General features: G+C 51.1%; 1 protein-coding gene across 1 annotated transcript in view; it reads left to right on the top strand.

The window, feature by feature from the left end:
• The window catches only part of LOC147091130 (serrate RNA effector molecule homolog), a 248927-nt gene that overhangs the window by 193268 nt on the left and 36460 nt on the right, over positions 1-19199 (top strand). The window contains exons 4-6 of the mRNA XM_085977169.1: positions 8803-8864; positions 10625-10703; positions 12114-12305. Of these exons, the coding sequence (XP_085833295.1) occupies positions 8803-8864; positions 10625-10703; positions 12114-12305 (333 nt within the window). The remainder of the gene's footprint in view (positions 1-8802; positions 8865-10624; positions 10704-12113; positions 12306-19199) is intronic.

A 19199-nucleotide genomic window follows, 5' to 3' on the forward strand; every position in this document is an offset into this window, starting at 1 on the left:
ACTCCCAGGGCAGGTACAGCACGGGGTAGATACAAAGTAAAGCTCCCTCTACACTGTCCCATCAAACACTCCCAGGGCAGGTGCAGCACGGGTTAGATACAGAGTAAAGCTCTCTCTACACTGTCCCATCAAACACTCCCAGGGCAGGTACAGCACGGGTTAGATACAGAGTAAAGCTCCATATACACTGTCCCATCACACACTCCCAGGGCAGGTACAGCACGGGGTTAGATACAGAGTAAAGCTCCCTCGACACTGTCCCATCAAACACTCCCAGGGCAGGTACAGCACGGGTTAGATACAGAGTAAAGCTCCCTCTACACTGTCCCATCAAACACTCCCAGGGCAGGTACAGTACGGGTTAGCTGCAGAGTAAAGTTCCCTCTACACTGTCCCATCAAACACTCCCAGGGCAGGTACAGCATGGGGTAGATACAAAGTAAAGCTCCCTCTACACTGTCCCATCAAACACTCCCAGGGCAGGTACAGCACGGGTTAGATACAGAGTAAAGCTCTCTCTACACTGTCCCATCAAACACTCCCAGGGCAGGTACAGCACGGGTTAGATACAGAGTAAAGCTCCCTCTACACTGTCCCATCAAACACTCCCGGGGCAGGTGCAGCACGGGTTAGATACAGAGTAAAGCTCCCTCGACACTGTCCCATCAAACACTCCCCGGGCAGGTACAGCACGGGTTAGATACAGAGTAAAGCTCCCTCTACACTGTCCCATCAAACACTCCCAGGGCAGGTACAGCACGGGTTAGATACAGAGTAAAGCTCCCTCTACACTGTCCCATCAAACACTCCCAGGGCAGGTACAGCACGGGGTTAGATACAGAGTAAAGCTCCCTCTACACTGTCTCATCAAACACTCCCAGGGCAGGTACAGCACGGGTTAGATACAGAGTAAAGCTCCCTCTACACTGTCCCATCAAACACTCCCAGGGCAGGTACAGCACGGGTTAGATACAGAGTAAAGCTCCCTCTACACTGTCCCATCAAACACTCCCAGGGCAGGTACAGCACGGGTTAGACACAGCGTAAAGCTCCCTCTACACTGTCCCATCATACACTCCCAGGGCAGGTACAGCACGGGTTAGATACAGAGTAAAGCTCCCTCTACACTGTCCCATCAAACACTCCCAGGGCAGGTACAGCACGGGTTAGATACAGAGTAAAGCTCCCTCTACACTGTCCCATCAAACACTCCCAGGGCAGGTACAGCACGGGGTTAGATGCAGAGTAAAGCTCCCTCTACACTGTCCCATCATACACTCCCAGGGCAGGTACAGCACGGGTTAGATACAGAGTAAAGCTCCCTCTACACTGTCCCATCAAACACTCCCAGGGCAGGTACAGCACGGGTTAGATACAGAGTAAAGCTCCCTCTACACTGTCCCATCAAACACTCCCAGGGCAGGTGCAGCACGGGTTAGATACAGAGTGAAGCTCCCTCTACACTGTCCCATCAAACACTCCCAGGGCAGGTACAGCACGGGGTTAGATGCAGAGTAAAGCTCCCTCTACACTGTCCCATCAAACACTCCCAGGGCAGGAACAGCACGGGTTAGATACAGAGTTAAGCTCCCTCTACACTGTCCCATCAAACACTCCCAGGACAGGTACAGCACGGGTTAGATACAGAGTAAAGCTCCCTCTACAGTGTCCCATCAAACACTCCCAGTGCAGGTACAGCAGTGGTTGATACAGAGTAAAGCTCCCTCTACACAGTCCCATCAAACACTCCCAGGGCAGGTACAGCACGGGTTAGATACAGAGTAAAGCTCCCTCTACACTGTCCCATCAAACACTCGCCGGGCAGGTACAGCACGGGTTAGATACAGAGTAAAGCTCCCTCTGCACTATCCCATCAAACACTCCCAGGGCAGGCACAGCACGGGTTAGATACAGAGTAAAGCTCCCTCTACGCTGTCCCATCAAACACTCCCAGGGCAGGTACAGCACGGGCTAGATACAGAGTAAAGCTCCCTTTACACTGTCCCATCAAACACTCCCAGGGCAGGTACAGCACGGGTTAGATACAGAGTAAAGCTCCCTCTACAGTGTCCCATCAAACACTCCCAGGGCAGGTGCAGCACGGGTTAGATACAGAGTAAAGCTCCCTTTACACTGTCCCATCAAACACTCTCAGGGCAGGTACAGCACGGGTTAGATACAGAGTAAAGCTCCCTCTACACTGTCCCATCAAACACTCCCAGGGCAGGTACAGCACGGGTTAGATACTGAGTAAAGCTCCCTTTACACTTTCCCATCAAACACTCCCAGGGCAGGTACAGCACGGGTTAGATACAGAGTAAAGCTCCCTCTACACTGTCCCATCAAACATTCCCAGGGCAGGTACAGCACGGGTTAGATACAGAGTAAAGCTCCCTCTACAGTGTCCCATCAAACACTCCCAGGGCAGGTGCAGCACGGCTTAGATACAGAGTAAAGCTCCCTTTGCACTGTCCCATCAAACACTCTCAGGGCAGGTACAGCACGGGTTAGATACAGAGTAAAGCTCCCTCTACACTGTCCCATCAAACACTCCCAGGGCAGGTACAGCACAGGTTAGATACAGAGTAAAGCTCCCTTTACACTGTCCCATCAAACACTCCCAGGGCAGGTACAGCACGGGTTAGGTACAGAGTAAAGCTCCCTTTCCAGTGTCCCATCAAACACTCCCAGGGCAGGTACAGCACGGGCTAGATACAGAGTAAAGCTCCCTTTACACTGTCCCATCAAACACTCCCAGGGCAGGTACAGCACGGGTTAGATACAGAGTAAAGCTCCCTTTACACTGTCCCATCAAACACTCTCAGGGCAGGTACAGCACGGGTTAGATACAGAGTAAAGCTCCCTCGACACTGTCCCATCAAACACTCCCAGGGCAGGTACAGCACGGGTTAGATACTGAGTAAAGCTCCCTTTACACTTTCCCATCAAACACTCCCAGGGCAGGTACAGCACGGGTTAGATACAGAGTAAAGCTCCCTCTACACTGTCCCATCAAACATTCCCAGGGCAGGTACAGCACGGGTTAGATACAGAGTAAAGCTCCCTCTACAGTGTCCCATCAAACACTCCCAGGGCAGGTGCAGCACGGGTTAGATACAGAGTAAAGCTCCCTTTACACTGTCCCATCAAACACTCTCAGGGCAGGTACAGCACGGGTTAGTTACAGAGTGAAGCTCCCTCTACACTGTCCCATCAAACACTCCCAGGGCAGGTACAGCACGGGTTAGATACAGAGTAAAGCTCCCTTTACACTTTCCCATCAAACACTCCCAGGGCAGGTACAGCACGGGTTAGATACAGAGTAAAGCTCCCTCTACACTGTCCCATCAAACACTCCCAGGGCAGGTACAGCACGGGTTAGGTACAGAGTAAAGCTCCCTTTACAGTGTCCCATCAAACACTCCCAGGGCAGGTACAGCACTGGTTAGATACAGAGTAAAACTCCCTCTGCACTGCCCCATCAAACACACCCAGTGCAGGTACAGCACTGGTTGATACAGAGTAAAGCTCCCTCTACACTGTCCCATCAAACACTCCCAGGGCAGGCACAGCACGGGTTAGCTGCAGAGTAAAGTTCCCTCTACACTGTCCCATCAAACACTCCCAGGGCAGGCACAGCACGGGTTAGCTGCAGAGTAAAGTTCCCTCTACACTGTCCCATCAAACACTCCCAGGGCAGGTACAGCACGGGGTTAGATACAGAGTAAAGCTCCCTCTACACTGTCCCATCAAACACTCCCAGGGCAGGTACAGCACGGGTTAGATACAGAGTAAAGCTCCCTCTACACTGTCCCATCAAACATTCCCAGGGCAGGTACAGCACGGGTTAGATACAGAGTAACGCTCCATCTACACTGTCCCATCAAACACTCCCAGGGCAGGTACAGCACGGGTTAGATACAGAGTAAAGCTCCCTCTACACTATCCCATCAAACACTCCCAGGGCAGGTACAGCACGGGTTAGATACAGAGTAAAGCTCCCTTTACACTGTCCCATCAAACACTCCCAGGGCAGGTACAGCACGGGTTAGATACAGAGTAAAGCTCCCTCTACACTGTCCCATCAAACACTCCCAGGGCAGGTACAGCACGGGGTTAAATACAGAGTAAAGCTCCCTCTGCACTGTCCCCATCAAACACTCCCAGGGCAGGTACAGCACGGGCTAGATACAGAGTAAAGCTCCATATACACTGTCCCATCACACACTCCCAGGGCAGGTACAGCACGGGTTAGATACAGAGTAAAGCTCCCTCTACACTGTCCCATCAAACATTCCCAGGGCAGGTGCAGCACGGGTTAGATACAGAGTAAAGCTCCCTCTACAGTGTCCCATCAAACACTCCCAGGGCAGGTATAGCACGGGTTAGATACAGAGTAAAGCTTCCTCTACACTGTCCCATCAAACACTCCCAGGGCAGGTGCAGCACGGGTTAGATACAGAGTAAAGCTCCCTTTACACTGTCCCATCAAACACTCTCAGGGCAGGTACAGCACGGGTTAGATACAGAGTAAAGCTCCCTCTACACTGTCCCATCAAACACTCCCAGGGCAGGTACAGCACGGGTTAGATACAAAGTAAAGCTCCCTCTACACTGTCCCATCAAACACTCCCAGGGCAGGTACAGCACGGGTTAGATACAGAGGAAAGCTCTCTCTACACTGTCCCATCAAACACTCCCAGGGCAGGTACAGCACGGGTTAGATACAGAGTAAAGCTCCATATACACTGTCCCATCACACACTCCCAGGGCAGGTACAGCACGGGGTTAGATACAGAGTAAAGCTCCCTCTACACTGTCCCATCAAACACTCCCAGGGCAGGTACAGCACGGGTTAGATACAGAGTAAAGCTCCCTCTACACTGTCCCATCAAACATTCCCAGGGCAGGTACAGCACAGGTTAGATACAGAGTAACACTCCCTCTACACTGTCCCATCAAACACTCCCAGGGCAGGTACAGCACGGGTTAGATACAGAGTAAAGCTCCCTCTACACTATCCCATCAAACACTCCCAGGGCAGGTACAGCACGGGTTAGATACAGAGTAAAGCTCCCTCTACAGTGTCCAATCAAACACTCCCAGGGCAGGTACAGCACGGGTTAGATACAGAGTAAAGCTCCCTCTACACTGTCCCATCAAACACTCCCAGGGCAGGTACAGCACGGGTTAGATACAGAGTAAAGCTCCTTCAATATTCTCCCAACCAGATGCATAAGCCTCAATTTGATGAGATTAAGGACCAAGAGTTAGGAGGTTGGGGAACCTCACTTTAGGAAGGATGTGAAGACCTTGGAGAGGATGCAGGAAATATTTACAAGAATGGTTCCAGGGATGAGAGACTTCAGTTCCGTGGATAGACTGGAGAAGCTGGGGTTGTTGCTTGTTCTCCCTGGGGCAGAGAAGATCGAGAGGAGATTTGATAGAGGTGTTCAAAATCAGGAGGATTCTGGACAGCGTAGATAGAGAGAACCAGAGGACACAGATTTAAGGTGATTGGCAGAAGACCCAAAGGCGACAGGAGGAAAATCTTTTTTACGCAGCGAGTGGTTGTGATCTGGAATTCACTGCCTGAGAGGGCGGTGGAGGCAGACTCAATCACGGCTTTCAAAAGGGAATTGGAGAAGTACCTGGAAGAAAACATTTGCAGGGCTCCGGGGAAAGGGCGCGGAGTGGGACTCGCTGAAGCGCTGTTGCAGAGAGCCGGCACGGGCTCGACGGGCCGAATGGTTTCTTTCTGTGCTGTAACCATTCTATGATTCTACAGTGTGACATTTTGAGATTTTCCCACTCCCGCTATCATCCTCAAATGACTTTGCCAGATTGCTGTATTGTGAGGCTTTCCATAAAGGGAACTGTCCCAGTCGTGTTTCACTCAGCCCCCTACATCCAGCAGATGTCACTTTGATTCGATCAATCTGTCTGCTCTTCCGCCCCACCTCGCACCGACATTACTGGGAAACTGTTGCAAACCGTTGCAGCCTGTTAAACCCACCAGCTGCCTCACTGTAACCCTAGTTCCCATTTCTGTTCTCTAGGCCTTTCTTCTTAGGCAGTCCCTCGGAACCGAGGATGACTTGCTTCCACATTAAAAATGAGTTCTCAGGTGACTGATGAGTCCAATGCGGGACCTACAGTCTCTGTCACAGGTGGGGCAGACGGTGGTTGAAGGGGCCGGTGGGTGGGGTGCTTGGGGTGACGTGCGCTCCTTGCGCTTGGTTTGCGCTTGGCTTCCGCTTGCTCCCGGCGAAGAGACTCGAGGTGTTTGGCGCCTTCCCAGATGCTTCTCCTCCACTTTGTGCGGTCTTGGGCCAGGGATTCCCAGGTGTCGGTGGGGATGTTACACTTTTTCAAGGAGGCTTTGAGGGTGTCCTTGAAGCGTTTCCTCTGCCCACCTGGGGCTCTCTTGCCGTGTCGGAGTTCCGAGTAGAGCGCTTGTTTTGGGAGTCGTGTATCGGGCATGCGGACAAGGTGACCCGTCCATCGGAGCTGATCGAGCGTGGTCAAAGCTTCGACGCTGGGGATGTTGGCCTGAGCGAGAACACTGGCGTTGGTGCCTCTATCCTGCCAATGGATTTGCAGGATCTTGCGGAGGCAGCGTTGGTGGTACCTCTCCAGTGCTTTGAGGTGCCTGCTGTACATGGTCCATGTCTCTGAGGCATACAGCAGGGTGGGTATCACTGCTGCTCTGTTGACCATGAGCTTGGTGCCGGGTTTGAGGTCCTGGTCTTCAAACACTCTCTTCCTCAGGCGACCGAAGGCTGCACTGGCACACTGAAGGCGGTGTTGGACTTCGTCGTCTGCCCTTGTTGACAGTAGGCTCCCAAGGTATGGAAAGTGGTCCACGTTGTCCAAGGCCTTGTCGTGGATTTTGTTAATTGGGGGGCAGCACTGTGTGGTGGGGGCAGGTTGGTAGAGGACCTTTGTCTTATGGATGTTTAGTGTAAGGCCCATGCTCTCGTACGCTTTGGTGAAGGTGTTGACGATGGTTTGGAGTTCGACCTCCGAGTGAGCGCAGACGCAAGCGTCGTCTGCATACTGTAATTCGACAACAGAGGATGGGACGACCTTGGATCTGGACTGGAGGCGACGGAGGTTGAACAGTTTCCCGTTTGTTCTGTAAATTAGCTCCACTCCAGTGGGGAGCTTACTGAGGGTGCGATGGAGCATTGCAGCCAGGATGATCGAGAAGAGCGTTGGTGCGATGACTCAGCCTTGTTTGACCCCGGTTCGTACGTGAATTGGGTCTGTGGTGGATCCGTTGGTCATGATCATGACTTGCATGTCGTTACCCCTTTGCTGTCTTTGGTTGGTTCTCCAGTTGGGCGGCTCTCCTGCAGCTCAGCACTTCTGAGCACGGGTCTCCACTGGCATGTGAACCTCTCTCTTTAAGCCGATGATGGATCTGCTGAACTTTTCAGCATTTCGGGGGTTATTTGGGGTTATTTTCTCCCGGAGTGTGAGCAGGGGCCACAGTACGCTGTGTTGTGGAGTGCCAGTTCGTGCCTGTAACTGTCTGCGTGCGGAGTTACTAGTTTCGGTTGTGCTGAGGGGAGGCTGTGAGCCTCGGTGATAGCAGTGTTGTTCTTCACATGAAAAGTTACATAGAATTACAGCACAGAAACATTTGGCATTTTGGCAGAAGGAACAGGGAGAGGCAATATACACTTAATGGCACAGTTTTACAGAGTGTGCAGGGACAGAGGGACCTGGGAGTTAATGTGCATAGGTCCCTGAAGGTGGCGGGACATATTGAGAGAGTGGTTAACAAAGCATATGGGATCTTGGGCTTCATAAATCGAGGTATTGAGCCCAAAAGTAGAGAAGTTATGCTGAACCTTTATAAAGCGCTGGTTAGACCACAACTGGAGTATTGGGTCCAGTTCTGGTCACCACACTTTAGGAAGGATGTGAAGGCCCTGGAGAGGGTGCAGAGGAGATTGACCAGAATGGTTCCGGGGATGGGGGATCTTGGCTACAAGGACAGGTTGGAGAAGCTGGATTTGTTTTCATTAGAGCAAAGGAGGTTGAGGGGTGATTTGATCGAGGTCTACAAGATTATGACAGGGTTTGGATAGGCTAGACGGGGAAAGGCTGTTCCCACTAGTTGATGGTACAAGGACCAGGGGACACAGATTAAAGGTTTTGGGCAAGAGATACGGGGGGGATGTGAGGAAAAACATTTTTACGCAGCGAGTGGTGAGGACCTGGAACTCATTGCCGGCGAGGGTGGTGGAAGCGGAGACACTCGATGTTTTCAAGGGGAGACTGGATCGGCACTTGGGGGAAATAAACTTGCAGGGCTACGGGGATAGAGTGGGGGAATGGGACTGACTGGATTGTTCTACAGAGAGCTGGCACGGACTCGATGGGCCGAATGGCCTCTTTCTGTGCCGTTATGACTCTGAGAAACAGGCCATTCGGCCCACCTGCTCCGTGCCGGTGTTTCTGCTCCACACCAGCCTCCCTCCCACCCCTCTTCATCTCACCCCATCACCGTATCCTTCTATTCCTTTCTCCCTCGTGTGTTTATCCAGCTTCCCCTTAAATGCATCTCTGCTATTCGCCTCAACCACTCCCTGTGGCAGCGAGTTCCACATTCTCACCACTCTCTGGGTAAAGAAGTTTCTCCTGAATTCACCATTGGATTTATTAGTGACTGTCTTATATTGATGACCCCTAGTTCTGGTCTCCCCCACAAGTTTGTTTCCTGTTTATGTGGCTGATGAGGCTGATGAATTTCATAAATGTAAAAAACTAACTTGTTTTCTGTTCCTGCAGCTTTGTAAAAGGTTCCCTGGCTTCATGAGAGTGGCACTATCGGACCCACAGCCAGAACGCAGGTAAATGTACAACACTGTGTGAAGGGCCATCACAAGAGTGTGTCCCAGTGAGTAAAGGCATTGAGGTATTGAGCTGTGTAAACCAGAACCATTCCGTGGCAGGCCTCTGTTTAATGTCCTATCTTCAGCATGGCACCTCCGACAGTGCGGCGCTCCCTCAGTACTGCACCTCCGACAGTGCGGCGCTCCCTCAGCATTGCCCGTCTAACAGTGCGGCACTCCCTCAGTACTGCCCCTCTGACCGTGCGGCGCTCCCTCAGTACTGCCCCTCCGACAGTGCGGCGCTCCCTCAGTACTGCCCCTCCGACAGTGCGGCGCTCCCTCAGTACTGACCCTCCGACAGTGCGGCGCTCCCTCAGTACTGCCCCTCCAACAGTGCGGCGCTCCCTCAGTACTGACCCTCCGACAGTGCGGCGCTCCCTCAGTACTGCCCCTCCGACAGTGCGGCGCTCCCTCAGTACTGCCTCTCCGACAGTGCGGCGCTCCCTCAGTGCTGCCCCTCCGACAGTGCGGCGCTCCCTCAGTACTGCCCCTCCGACAGTGCGGCGCTCCCTCAGTACCGCCCCTCCGACAGTGCGGCGCTCCCTCAGTACTGCCCCTCCGACAGTGCGGCGCTCCCTCAGTACTGCCCCTCCGACAGTGCGGCGCTCCCTCAGTACTGCCCCTCCGACAGTGCGGCGCCCCTCCGACAGTGCGGCGCTCCCTCAGTACTGCCCCTCCGACAGTGCGGCGCTCCCTCAGTACTGCCCCTCCGACAGTGCGGCGCTCCCTCAGTACTGCCCCTCCGACAGTGCGGCGCTCCCTCAGTACTGCCCCTCCGACAGTGCGGCGCTCCCTCAGTACTGCCCCTCCGACAGTGCGGCGCTCCCTCAGTACTGCCCCTCCGACAGTGCGGCGCTCCCTCAGTACTGCCCCTCCGACAGTGCGGCGCTCCCTCAGTACTGCCCCTCCGACAGTGCGGCGCTCCCTCAGTACTGCCCCTCCGACAGTGCGGCGCTCCCTCAGTACTGCCCCTCCGACAGTGCGGCGCTCCCTCAGTACTGCCCCTCCGACAGTGCGGCGCTCCCTCAGTACTGCCCCTCCGACAGTGCGGCGCTCCCTCAGTACTGCCCCTCCGACAGTGCGGCGCTCCCTCAGTACTGCCCCTCCGACAGTGCGGCGCTCCCTCAGTACTGCACTGGGAGTGTCGGCCTAGGTTGTGAGCTGAACTCCGGGAGTAAGTGTTTCCACTTGAGCCAAGGAGGTGAGTGCTCAGGGGAGTGCGGAGTGGAACTGGGGACGGCACCGTTCGGGTGCGGGGGAGTGCGGTGCTGCACTGGGGGTGGCACTGCTCGGGGCTGAGGGAGGGTGATGTCAGCATCGCACCGAACGGGCAGACTTGGTGCTGTAACAGCAGTGGCCTAAATATTGTGCTCGCCACAATCCCAGTGCTCCGAAAGCACTGGAACAATTGAGCCCTTTGCGACAGGGTCTGACTTAGGTTGCGATGCTGTGCATGGTTAGAAGCCTGCTGATGCGTGTCTGGACTGCTGCATAAATGGACGAGGTGCCGGAGGGATCCTGTGTAACCTTACCTTGGGGGAGACCGTGCCTTCGTGGGAATATGGAGAATGGTGGTGGCGGGGGTGGAGTAGCTGTGTGAGAGCGGGTGCCTGCACTACTGATGGTTTACCACTGTGTGGTATTGTTCACTGAAGAGGGTGCGGCGGATTCTTTCGGTGCTGTGCCAGAGATTTCATTTTCCTTCTCTGTTTTGTTAGATTTTATCGGAGAGCGTGGGTCACCTTTGATCGCAGTGTCAACATCAAGGAAATCTGTTGGAATCTCCAGAATATCCGAGTAAGTCGTTATCTGTCATACCAATTGCCGTAGGTCTTTTAGCCCCTTTGGATGAGTCGGGGTTTCACCCCCTCTTTCGGGTGAGTTGGGAGCAATGTTCCCTTTAAGCTGCCGGCGCTCTCAGGTTCCGCGCAGCCGGTGAGCCGGCTTTTAAACAGAGAAACCGCACCTGCGCCGAGTTTTGAATGGCTGTTAAATGGACCGCATGGGCCAAAAAAAAAATTAGAGGGCACATTGGTCGGGGATTTAATTGCCTCTTCGGGTGAGATGGTTGCTGTTGGCACCCAGGAGCAGCTCCGATTTCCTTCCTTCTGATGCGGGATGCTGATTCCTAGTGTCCATGTTAATCCATCATCGTACCGTGGATCCCCTGTGGGTCCCTGCGCTGAATGCCTCCCCGTATCTGAGCCACGCAGACTCAGAAGGTCCCAGGTTCCGCCTCTGGCCTGTCCTCCGCTGATCGGAGCAGGAGCGCCTCCAATTCACACCCAAGACCCGGGACTAGGGAGGTGGCGGGGGTAATCCCAACCCTGCTCCTGCTCACTATCCACTGACGTCGTCTGGAAGGTATGTGTGGATATCGACCGAGGATCGAGTCCGAGTCACCTGTGATGCCCCGAGAGGTGAATAACCAGCCAGCACTCGCTGTCCAGCCTTGCGAGTGAAGAATGGCCACTTGGTCGAAGTCCCCTCTGCCCGCCGACATCTGTGAGACCTGGTGCTCCATCAAGAGTGGACACTTTCAGGAGAGGAGGGCGGGGGTGGGAAGCTGAAGGAGTCAGTATGCTGGAAGACAACGGTTAATAACCGCATCGTCCCCCGACAAGGTTATTCGGCCCATCGTGCCAGTGCCGGCTCTTTTGAAAGCTCTCCAATTAGTCCCACTCCCTCCTGCTCTTGTCCCACAGTCCTGCACATTCTTCCTTTTCAAATTCAGCCGTCGGTTGATAAGCATTCGTACTGGCAGGGTACGCGCATCGAGAGAAAAGTCCCGGCCCACCTGAGCAGTGGGCTCGATTTATTCCAAGTGGTGTGTATTTCGAATGAGGCGCGGGCAATAAGCCAAGCCACCCCCCCCCCCCCCCCCCCGCCCTGCTGGTTCTGCTCCCCCTTGGCTGCTGCAGAAAGGTTCTGAGACTGTCCGTGAGAATCCAGGAGAAAGCTCTTTCCCCAGAGAGCGGTGAGAATGTGGAACTCGCTGCCACAGGGAGTGGTTTAGGCAAATAGCAGAGATGCATTTGAGGGGGAAAGGAACAGATGGATACGGTGATGGGGTGAGATGATGAAGTAGGGTGGGAGGAGGCTGGTGTGGAGCAGAAACACCGGCGCGGAGCAGGTGGGCCGAATGGCCTGTTTCTGTGCCGTACATTCCACGCGATACCAGCAGTGTGATTCTTCCTCTCCCTGCAGCTGCGGGACTGCGAGCTGAGCCCAGTGGTTAATCGGGACCTGGCCAGGCGTGTCCGCAGCATCAACGGGATCACCCAGCACAAGCAAATCGTCCGCAATGACATCAAGCTGGCCGCTAAGCTCATCCACTCGCTGGACGACCGCTCGCAGCTGTGGTCATCCGAGACTGTCAACGAGGACGGCAGAGTTGAGGTCAGTGTGGGCAGACAGTCGCGTCAGTCGGATCTCTCCTTTTGACAGTGTTCGGTGACACTCGCAAGCGATAATGTTGAACAGACAGCTCTTACACAACCCATTTGACTGCCATTGGCCTAAACACCATAAGAGTATAAGAATTAGGAGCAGGAGTCGGCCATTCGGCCCCTCGAGCCTGCTCCGCCATTCAATAAGATCATGGCTGATCTTCTACCTCAACTCCACCTTCCCGCACTCTCCCCATATCCCTTGATTCCCTTAGTTCCCAAAAATTTATCGACCTCTGTCTTGAATATACTCAACGACTGAGCATCCACAGCCATCTGGGGTAGAGAATTCCAAAGATTCACAACCCTCTGAGTGATGTATGAGGAGAGATTGGGTCGATTGGGCTTGTACTCGCTGGAATTTAGAAGAATGAGAGGGGATCTCATTGAAACTTATAAAATTCTAACAGGACTAGATGCAGGAAGGATGTTCCCGATGGCGGGGGAGTCCAGAACCAGGGGTCACAGTCTAAGGATAAGGGGTAAACCATTTAGGACAGAGATGAGGAGGAATTTCTTCACCCAGAGAGTGGTGAACCTGTGGAATTCTCTACCACAGAAGGCAGTGGAGGCCAATTCATTAAATATATTCAAGAAGGAGTTGAATATATTTCTTAAGGCTAAAGGGATCAAGGGATATGGGGAGAAGGCAGGGACAGGGTACTGAATTTGGATGATCAGCCATGATCTCATTGAATGGTGGAGCAGGCTCGAGGGGCCGAATGGCTGACTCCTGCTCTATAAATGGTAGGACACTCAGAAGTGCAGAAGATCAGAGGGACCTTGGAGTGCATGTCCACAGATCCCTGAAGGTGCAGGACAGGTCGATAAGGTGGTTAAGAAGGCATAAGGGATACTTGCCTTTATTAGCCGAGGCATAGAATATAAGAGCAGGGAGGTTATGCTTGAACTGTATAAAACACTAGTTAGGCTGCAGCTAGAATACTGCGTGTAGTTCTGGTCACCACATTACAGGAAGGATGTGATTGCACTGGAGAGGGTGCAGAGGATGTTGCCTGGACTGGGGAATTTTAACTATGAGGAAAGATTGGATAGGCTGGGGTTGTTTTCTTTGGAACAGAGGAGTCTGGGGAGACCTAATTGAGGTGTATAAAATTAGATAGAGTGGATAGGAAGGACCTATTTCCCTTTACAGAAGGGTCAATAACCAGGGGGCATAGATTTAAAGTAATTGGTCGGAGGTTTAGAGGGGAGTTGAGGAGAAATGTTTTCACCCAGAGGGTGGTGGGGGTCTGGAACTCACTGCCTGAAAGGGTGGTAGAGGCAGAGACCCTCATCACATTTAAAAAGTACTTGGCTATGCACTTGAAGTGCCGTAACCTGCAGGGCTACGGACCAAGTGCTGGAAAGTGGGGATTAGGGTGGATAGCTCTTTGTTGGCTGGCACGGTCAAGATGGGCCGAATGGCGGCCTCCTGTGCTGTAAATTTCTATGATTCTGTCATATTATGATCACTCTTCCCTAAAGGCTCCTTTACTACAAGGCTATTAATTAACCCTTTCTCATTGCACAATACTAGATCTAAAATAGGATGTTCCCTTGTTGCTTCCTCAACATACTGATCTAGAAAACTATCTTGTATGAATTCCATGAATTTGTTCTCCACACTATTACTGCAAATTTGGTTTGCCCAGTCTACATGTAGATTAAAGTCCCCCATGATTACTGTATTACCCTTGTTACAAGCGCCTCGCATTTCCTGATTTATCCTCTGCCCTACATTACAACTATTGTTTGGGGGCCTATAAACAACTCCCACCAATGTTTCCTGCCCCTTGCTGTTTCTTAGCTCCACCCAAACTGATTCTACTTGTTGATTTTCGGAGCTAAGATCCTTTCTCTCTGCTGTCTTTATCCCATCCTTTATTACAGTATCAGGGCGACCCCTCCTCCTTTTCCATTCTGCCTATCTCTTTTCAAAGTTAAGTATCCTGGAATATTTAGTTCCCAACCTAGGTCACTTTGCAACCACGTCTCCGTAATGACTATTAGATCAAACCTATTAATTTCTGTAAGAACATAAGAAATAGGAGCAGGAATAGGCCACTTGGCCCCTCGAGCCTGCTCCGCCATTCCATAAGATCATGGCTGATCTTGGGCTCAAAGCCACTTCCCCGCCCGCTCCCCATAACCCTTCACTCCCTTATCTTGTAAAAATCTGTCTATCTCCACCTTAAATGTATTTAATGACCCAGCCTCCACGGCTCTCTGGGGCAGAGAATTCCACAGATTTACGACCCTCTGAGAGAAGAAATTCCTCCTCATCTCAGTTCTAAAAGGGCGACCCTTTATTCTGAGACTCTGCCCCCGAGTTCTAGATTTCCCCACAAGGGGAAACATCCTCTCTGCATCTACCTTGTCGTGCCCCCTCAGTATCTTATGTTTCAATAAGATCACCTCTCATTCTCCTAAATTCCAATGAGTATAGGCCCAACCTGCTCAACCTTTCCTCATAAGTCAACCCCCTCATCGCAGGAATTAACCTAGTGAATCGTCTCTGAACCGCCTCCAATGCAAGTATATCCTTCCTTAAATAAGGAGACCAAAACTGTACGCAGTACTCCAGATGTGGTCTCACCAATACCCTGTACAGTTGTAGCAGGACTTCCCTGCTTTTATACTCCAACCCCCTTGAATTAAAGGCCAACATTCCATTTGCCTTTTTGATTACTTGCTGTACCTGCATGCTAACTTTTTGTGTTTCATGCACAAGGACCCCCAGGTCCCTCTGAACTGTAGCATTTTGTAATCTCTCTCCATTTAAATAATAATTTGCTTTTTTATTTTCCTGTCAACGTGGATAACCTCGCACTTTCCCACATTATACTCCATCTGCCAAATGTTCACTTAGCCTGTCTATATCCCTTTGCAGATTCTTTGAGACCTCTGCACAACTTGCTTTCCCACCTATCTTTGTATCATCCGTAAACTTGGCTACATTACACTCGGTCCCTTCATCCAAGTCATTAATGTAGATTGTAAATAGTTGAGGCCCCAGCACCGATCCCTGTGGCACCCCACTAGTTACCGTTTGCCAACCGGAAAATGACCCATTCATCCCAACTCTGCTTTCTGTTAGCATGGATAGAGAATTGGCTAACTAATATATTAGCCCCAATTCTGTGAGCTCTTATCTTGTGCAGTAACCTTTTATGTGGCACCTTATCGAATGCCTTCTGGAAATCCAAATACACAACATCTACTGGCTCACCCCTGTCCACCCTGCTCATTACATCCTCAAAGAACTCCAGCAAATTTGTTAAACATGATTTCCCTTTCAGAAAACCATGCTGACTCTGTTTGGCTGCAGTATGTTTTTCTAAATGCCCTGCTACTGTTTCCTTATTGAAGGACTCCAGCATTTTCCCAACGACAGATGTTAGGCTAACTGGTCTATAGTTTCCTGCTTTCTGTCTCCCTCCTTTCTTAAACAGAGGTGTTACATTTGCGGTTTTCCAATCCGCTGGGACCGCTCCAGAGTCCAGGGAATTTTGGTAGATTGCAACCAATGCATCCACTATCTCTGCAGCCACTTCTTTTAAGACCCTGGGATGCAGGCCATCAGGTCCAGGGGACTTGTTGTCTTTTAGTCCCATTATTTTACCAAGTACTGTTTCCTTAGTGATAGTAATTGTCTTTAGTTCCCCCCTCCCTGTGGCCCCTTGATTATCCATTATTGGGATGTTGTTAGTGTTTTCTACCGTGAAGACAGATACAAAATATTTGTTCAGAGTCTCTGCCATTTCCCCGTTCCCCATTATTAATTCCCCATTCTCATCCTCTAAGGGACCAACGTTTACTTTAGCTACCCTCTTCCTTTTTATATACCTGTAGAAGCTCTTACTATCTGTTTTAACGTTTCTTGCCAGTTTACTCTCATAATTGATCTTCTCTCTTTTTTTAGTCATCTTTGCTGTTTTTAAAAAAAATCCCAATCCTCTGGTCTCCCACCAATCTTGGCAACATTGTATGCCTTCGTTTTCAATTTGATATCATCCTTTACTTCCTTAGTTAGCCACAGATGGTGCTCCCTTCTCTTAAAATCTTTCTCACTGGAATATATTTTTGTTGAGAGTTATGAAATCTCTCCTTAAATGTCCGCCACTGCATTTCAACTGTCTTACCCTTTAATTTATTTTCCCAGTCCACTTTAGCCAGTTCTGCCCTCATGCCACTGTAATTGTCTTTGTTTAAGATCAGGACATTGGTTTGAGATACAACTTTCTCACTCTCCAACTGAATTTGAAATTCAACCATGCTATGATCACTCTTTCCTAGAGGATCCTTTACTAGGAGGTCATTTATTAATTCTGTCTCATTACACAGTACCAGATCCAAGATAGCCTGCTCCCTGGTTGGTTCCATTACATACTGTTCTAGGAAACCATCCCGGATGCACTCTATGAACTCCTCAAGGCTACCATGGCCAATTTGATTTGTCCAATCAATATGGAGATTAAAATCACCCATGAACGGAACAGCTCCCTCTTATCCCAGTACTGGTGCCAGTACCCCACAAATCGAAACCCATTTCTCCCACACCAGTCTTTGAGCCACTCGTTCATTTCCCTGATCTTATTTGCCCTATGCAAATTCTCTCATGGCTCAGGTAGTAATCCAGAGATTATTACCTTTTGTGGTTTTGCTTTTTAATTTAGCCCCTAGCTGCTCAAACTCTCTCAGCAGAACCTCGTTTTTTGTCCCACCTATGTCATTGGTACCTACGTGGACCATGACAACTGGATCCTCCCCCTCCCACTCCAAGTTCCTCTCCAGCCCAGAGGAGATGTCCTTAACCCTGTCACAGGGCAGGCAACACAGCCTTCGGGACTCACGCTCTCGGCTGCAGAGAACAGTCTATCCCCCTCACTATACTGTCCCCTATCACTACAACATTTCTTTTTATTCCCCCCACTTGAATGGCTCCCTGTACCACGGTGCTGTGGTCAGATTGCTCATCGTCCCTGCCCTCGTCCACACAGGGAGCAAGAATCTCGTACCTGTTGGACAAGGCCAAGGGCTGAGGCTCCACCATCACTACCTCCTGGATCCCAATACCTGCCTCGCTTGTAGTCACACCCTCCTGTCCCTGACCATGGGCCAAATTGGAAGTAATTACTCTAGTGGGTGTGACTGTCTCCTGGAACTTGGTGCCCAGGTAACGCTCCCCCTAGAGTCATGGAGTCATAGAGTTATACAGCACAGAAAGAGGCCCTTCGGCCCATCGTGTCCGCACCGGCCATCAAGCCCTGTCTATTCTAATCCCATTTTCCAGCACTTGGTCCGTAGCCTTGTATGCTATGGCGTTTCAAGTGCTCATCTAAATGCTTCTTGAATGTTGTGAGGGTTCCTGCCTCTACCACCCTTTCATGCAGTGAGTTCCAGATTCCAACCACCCTCTGGGTGAAAAAGTTTTTCCTCAAATCCCCTCTAAACCTCCTGCCCCTTACCTTGAAACTATGCCCTCTGGTTATTGACCCCTCTACTAAGGGGCAAAGTTCCTTTCTATCTACCCTATCTATGCCCCTCATAATTTTGTACACCTCAATCAGGTCCCCCCTCAGCCTTCTCTGCTCCAAGGAAAACAACCCCAGCCTGTCCAGTCTCTCTTCATAGCTGAAGCGCTCCAGCCCAGGTAACATCCTGGTGAATCTCCTCTGCACCCTCTCCAATGCAATCACATCCTTCCTGTAGTGTGGCGACCAGAACTGCACACAGTATTCCAGCTGTGGCCTAACTAGCGTTTTGTACAGCTCCATCATAACCTCCCTGCTCTTATATTCTATGCCTCGGCTAATGAAGGCAAGTATCCCATATGCCTTCTTAACCACCTTATCTACCTCTCCTGCTGCCTTCAGGGATTTATGTACATCCACACCAAGGTCCCTCTGATCCTCTGTCCTTCCTAGGGTCCTACCATTCATTGTGTATTCCCTTGCCTTGTTAGTCCTCCCAAAATGCATCACCTCACACTTTTCAGGGTTAAATTCCATTTGCCACTGTTCTGCCCATCTGAACAACCTGTCTATATCGTCCTGTAGCCTGAGGCTTCCCTCCTCGCTATTTACCACTCCACCAATTTTCGTGTCATCTGTGAACTTACTGATCATACCTCCTACATTCATATCTAAATCATTAATGTACACTACAAACAGCAAAGGACCCAGCACCGATCCCTGCGGTACATCATTGGACACAGGCTTCCAGTCACAAAAACAACCTTCGACCATCACCCTCTGCCTCCTGCCACTAAGCCAATTTTGGATCCAATGTGCCAAATTGCCCTGGATCCCATGGGCTCTTACCTTCTTGACCAGTCTCCCATGCGGGACTTTGTCAAAAGCCTTACTGAAGTCCATGTAGACTACATCAACTGCACTACCCTCATCCACACACTTAGTCACCCCCTTGAAAAATTCAATCAAATTGGTCAGACATAATCTCCCCCTGACAAAGCCATGCTGACTATCCTTGATTAATCCTTGCCTCTCCAAGTGGAGACCAATTCTGTCCCTCAGAATTTTTTCCAGTAACTGATGTTAGGCTCACTGGCCTGTAATTCCCTGGTTTATCCCTACTACCCTTCTTGAATAATGGCACTACGTTAGCTGTCCTCCAGTCCTCTGGCACCTCCCCTGTGGCCAGAGAGGTTCTGAAAATTTGTGTCAGAGCTCCTGCAATCTCCTCCCTTGCCTCACACAGCAGCCTGGGATACATCTCGTCCGGGCCTGGGGATTTATCCACTTTTAAGCCTGCTAAAACCACTAGTACCTCCTCTCTCTCAATACTAATTTGTTCAAGTATATCACAATCCCCCTGCCTG

This window comes from Somniosus microcephalus, unplaced genomic scaffold, assembly GCF_052327205.1.
Source record: "Somniosus microcephalus isolate GS21.2 unplaced genomic scaffold, FLI_Smic_1.0 unresolved_chr4, whole genome shotgun sequence".
Taxonomy (NCBI): Eukaryota; Metazoa; Chordata; class Chondrichthyes; order Squaliformes; family Somniosidae; genus Somniosus; species Somniosus microcephalus.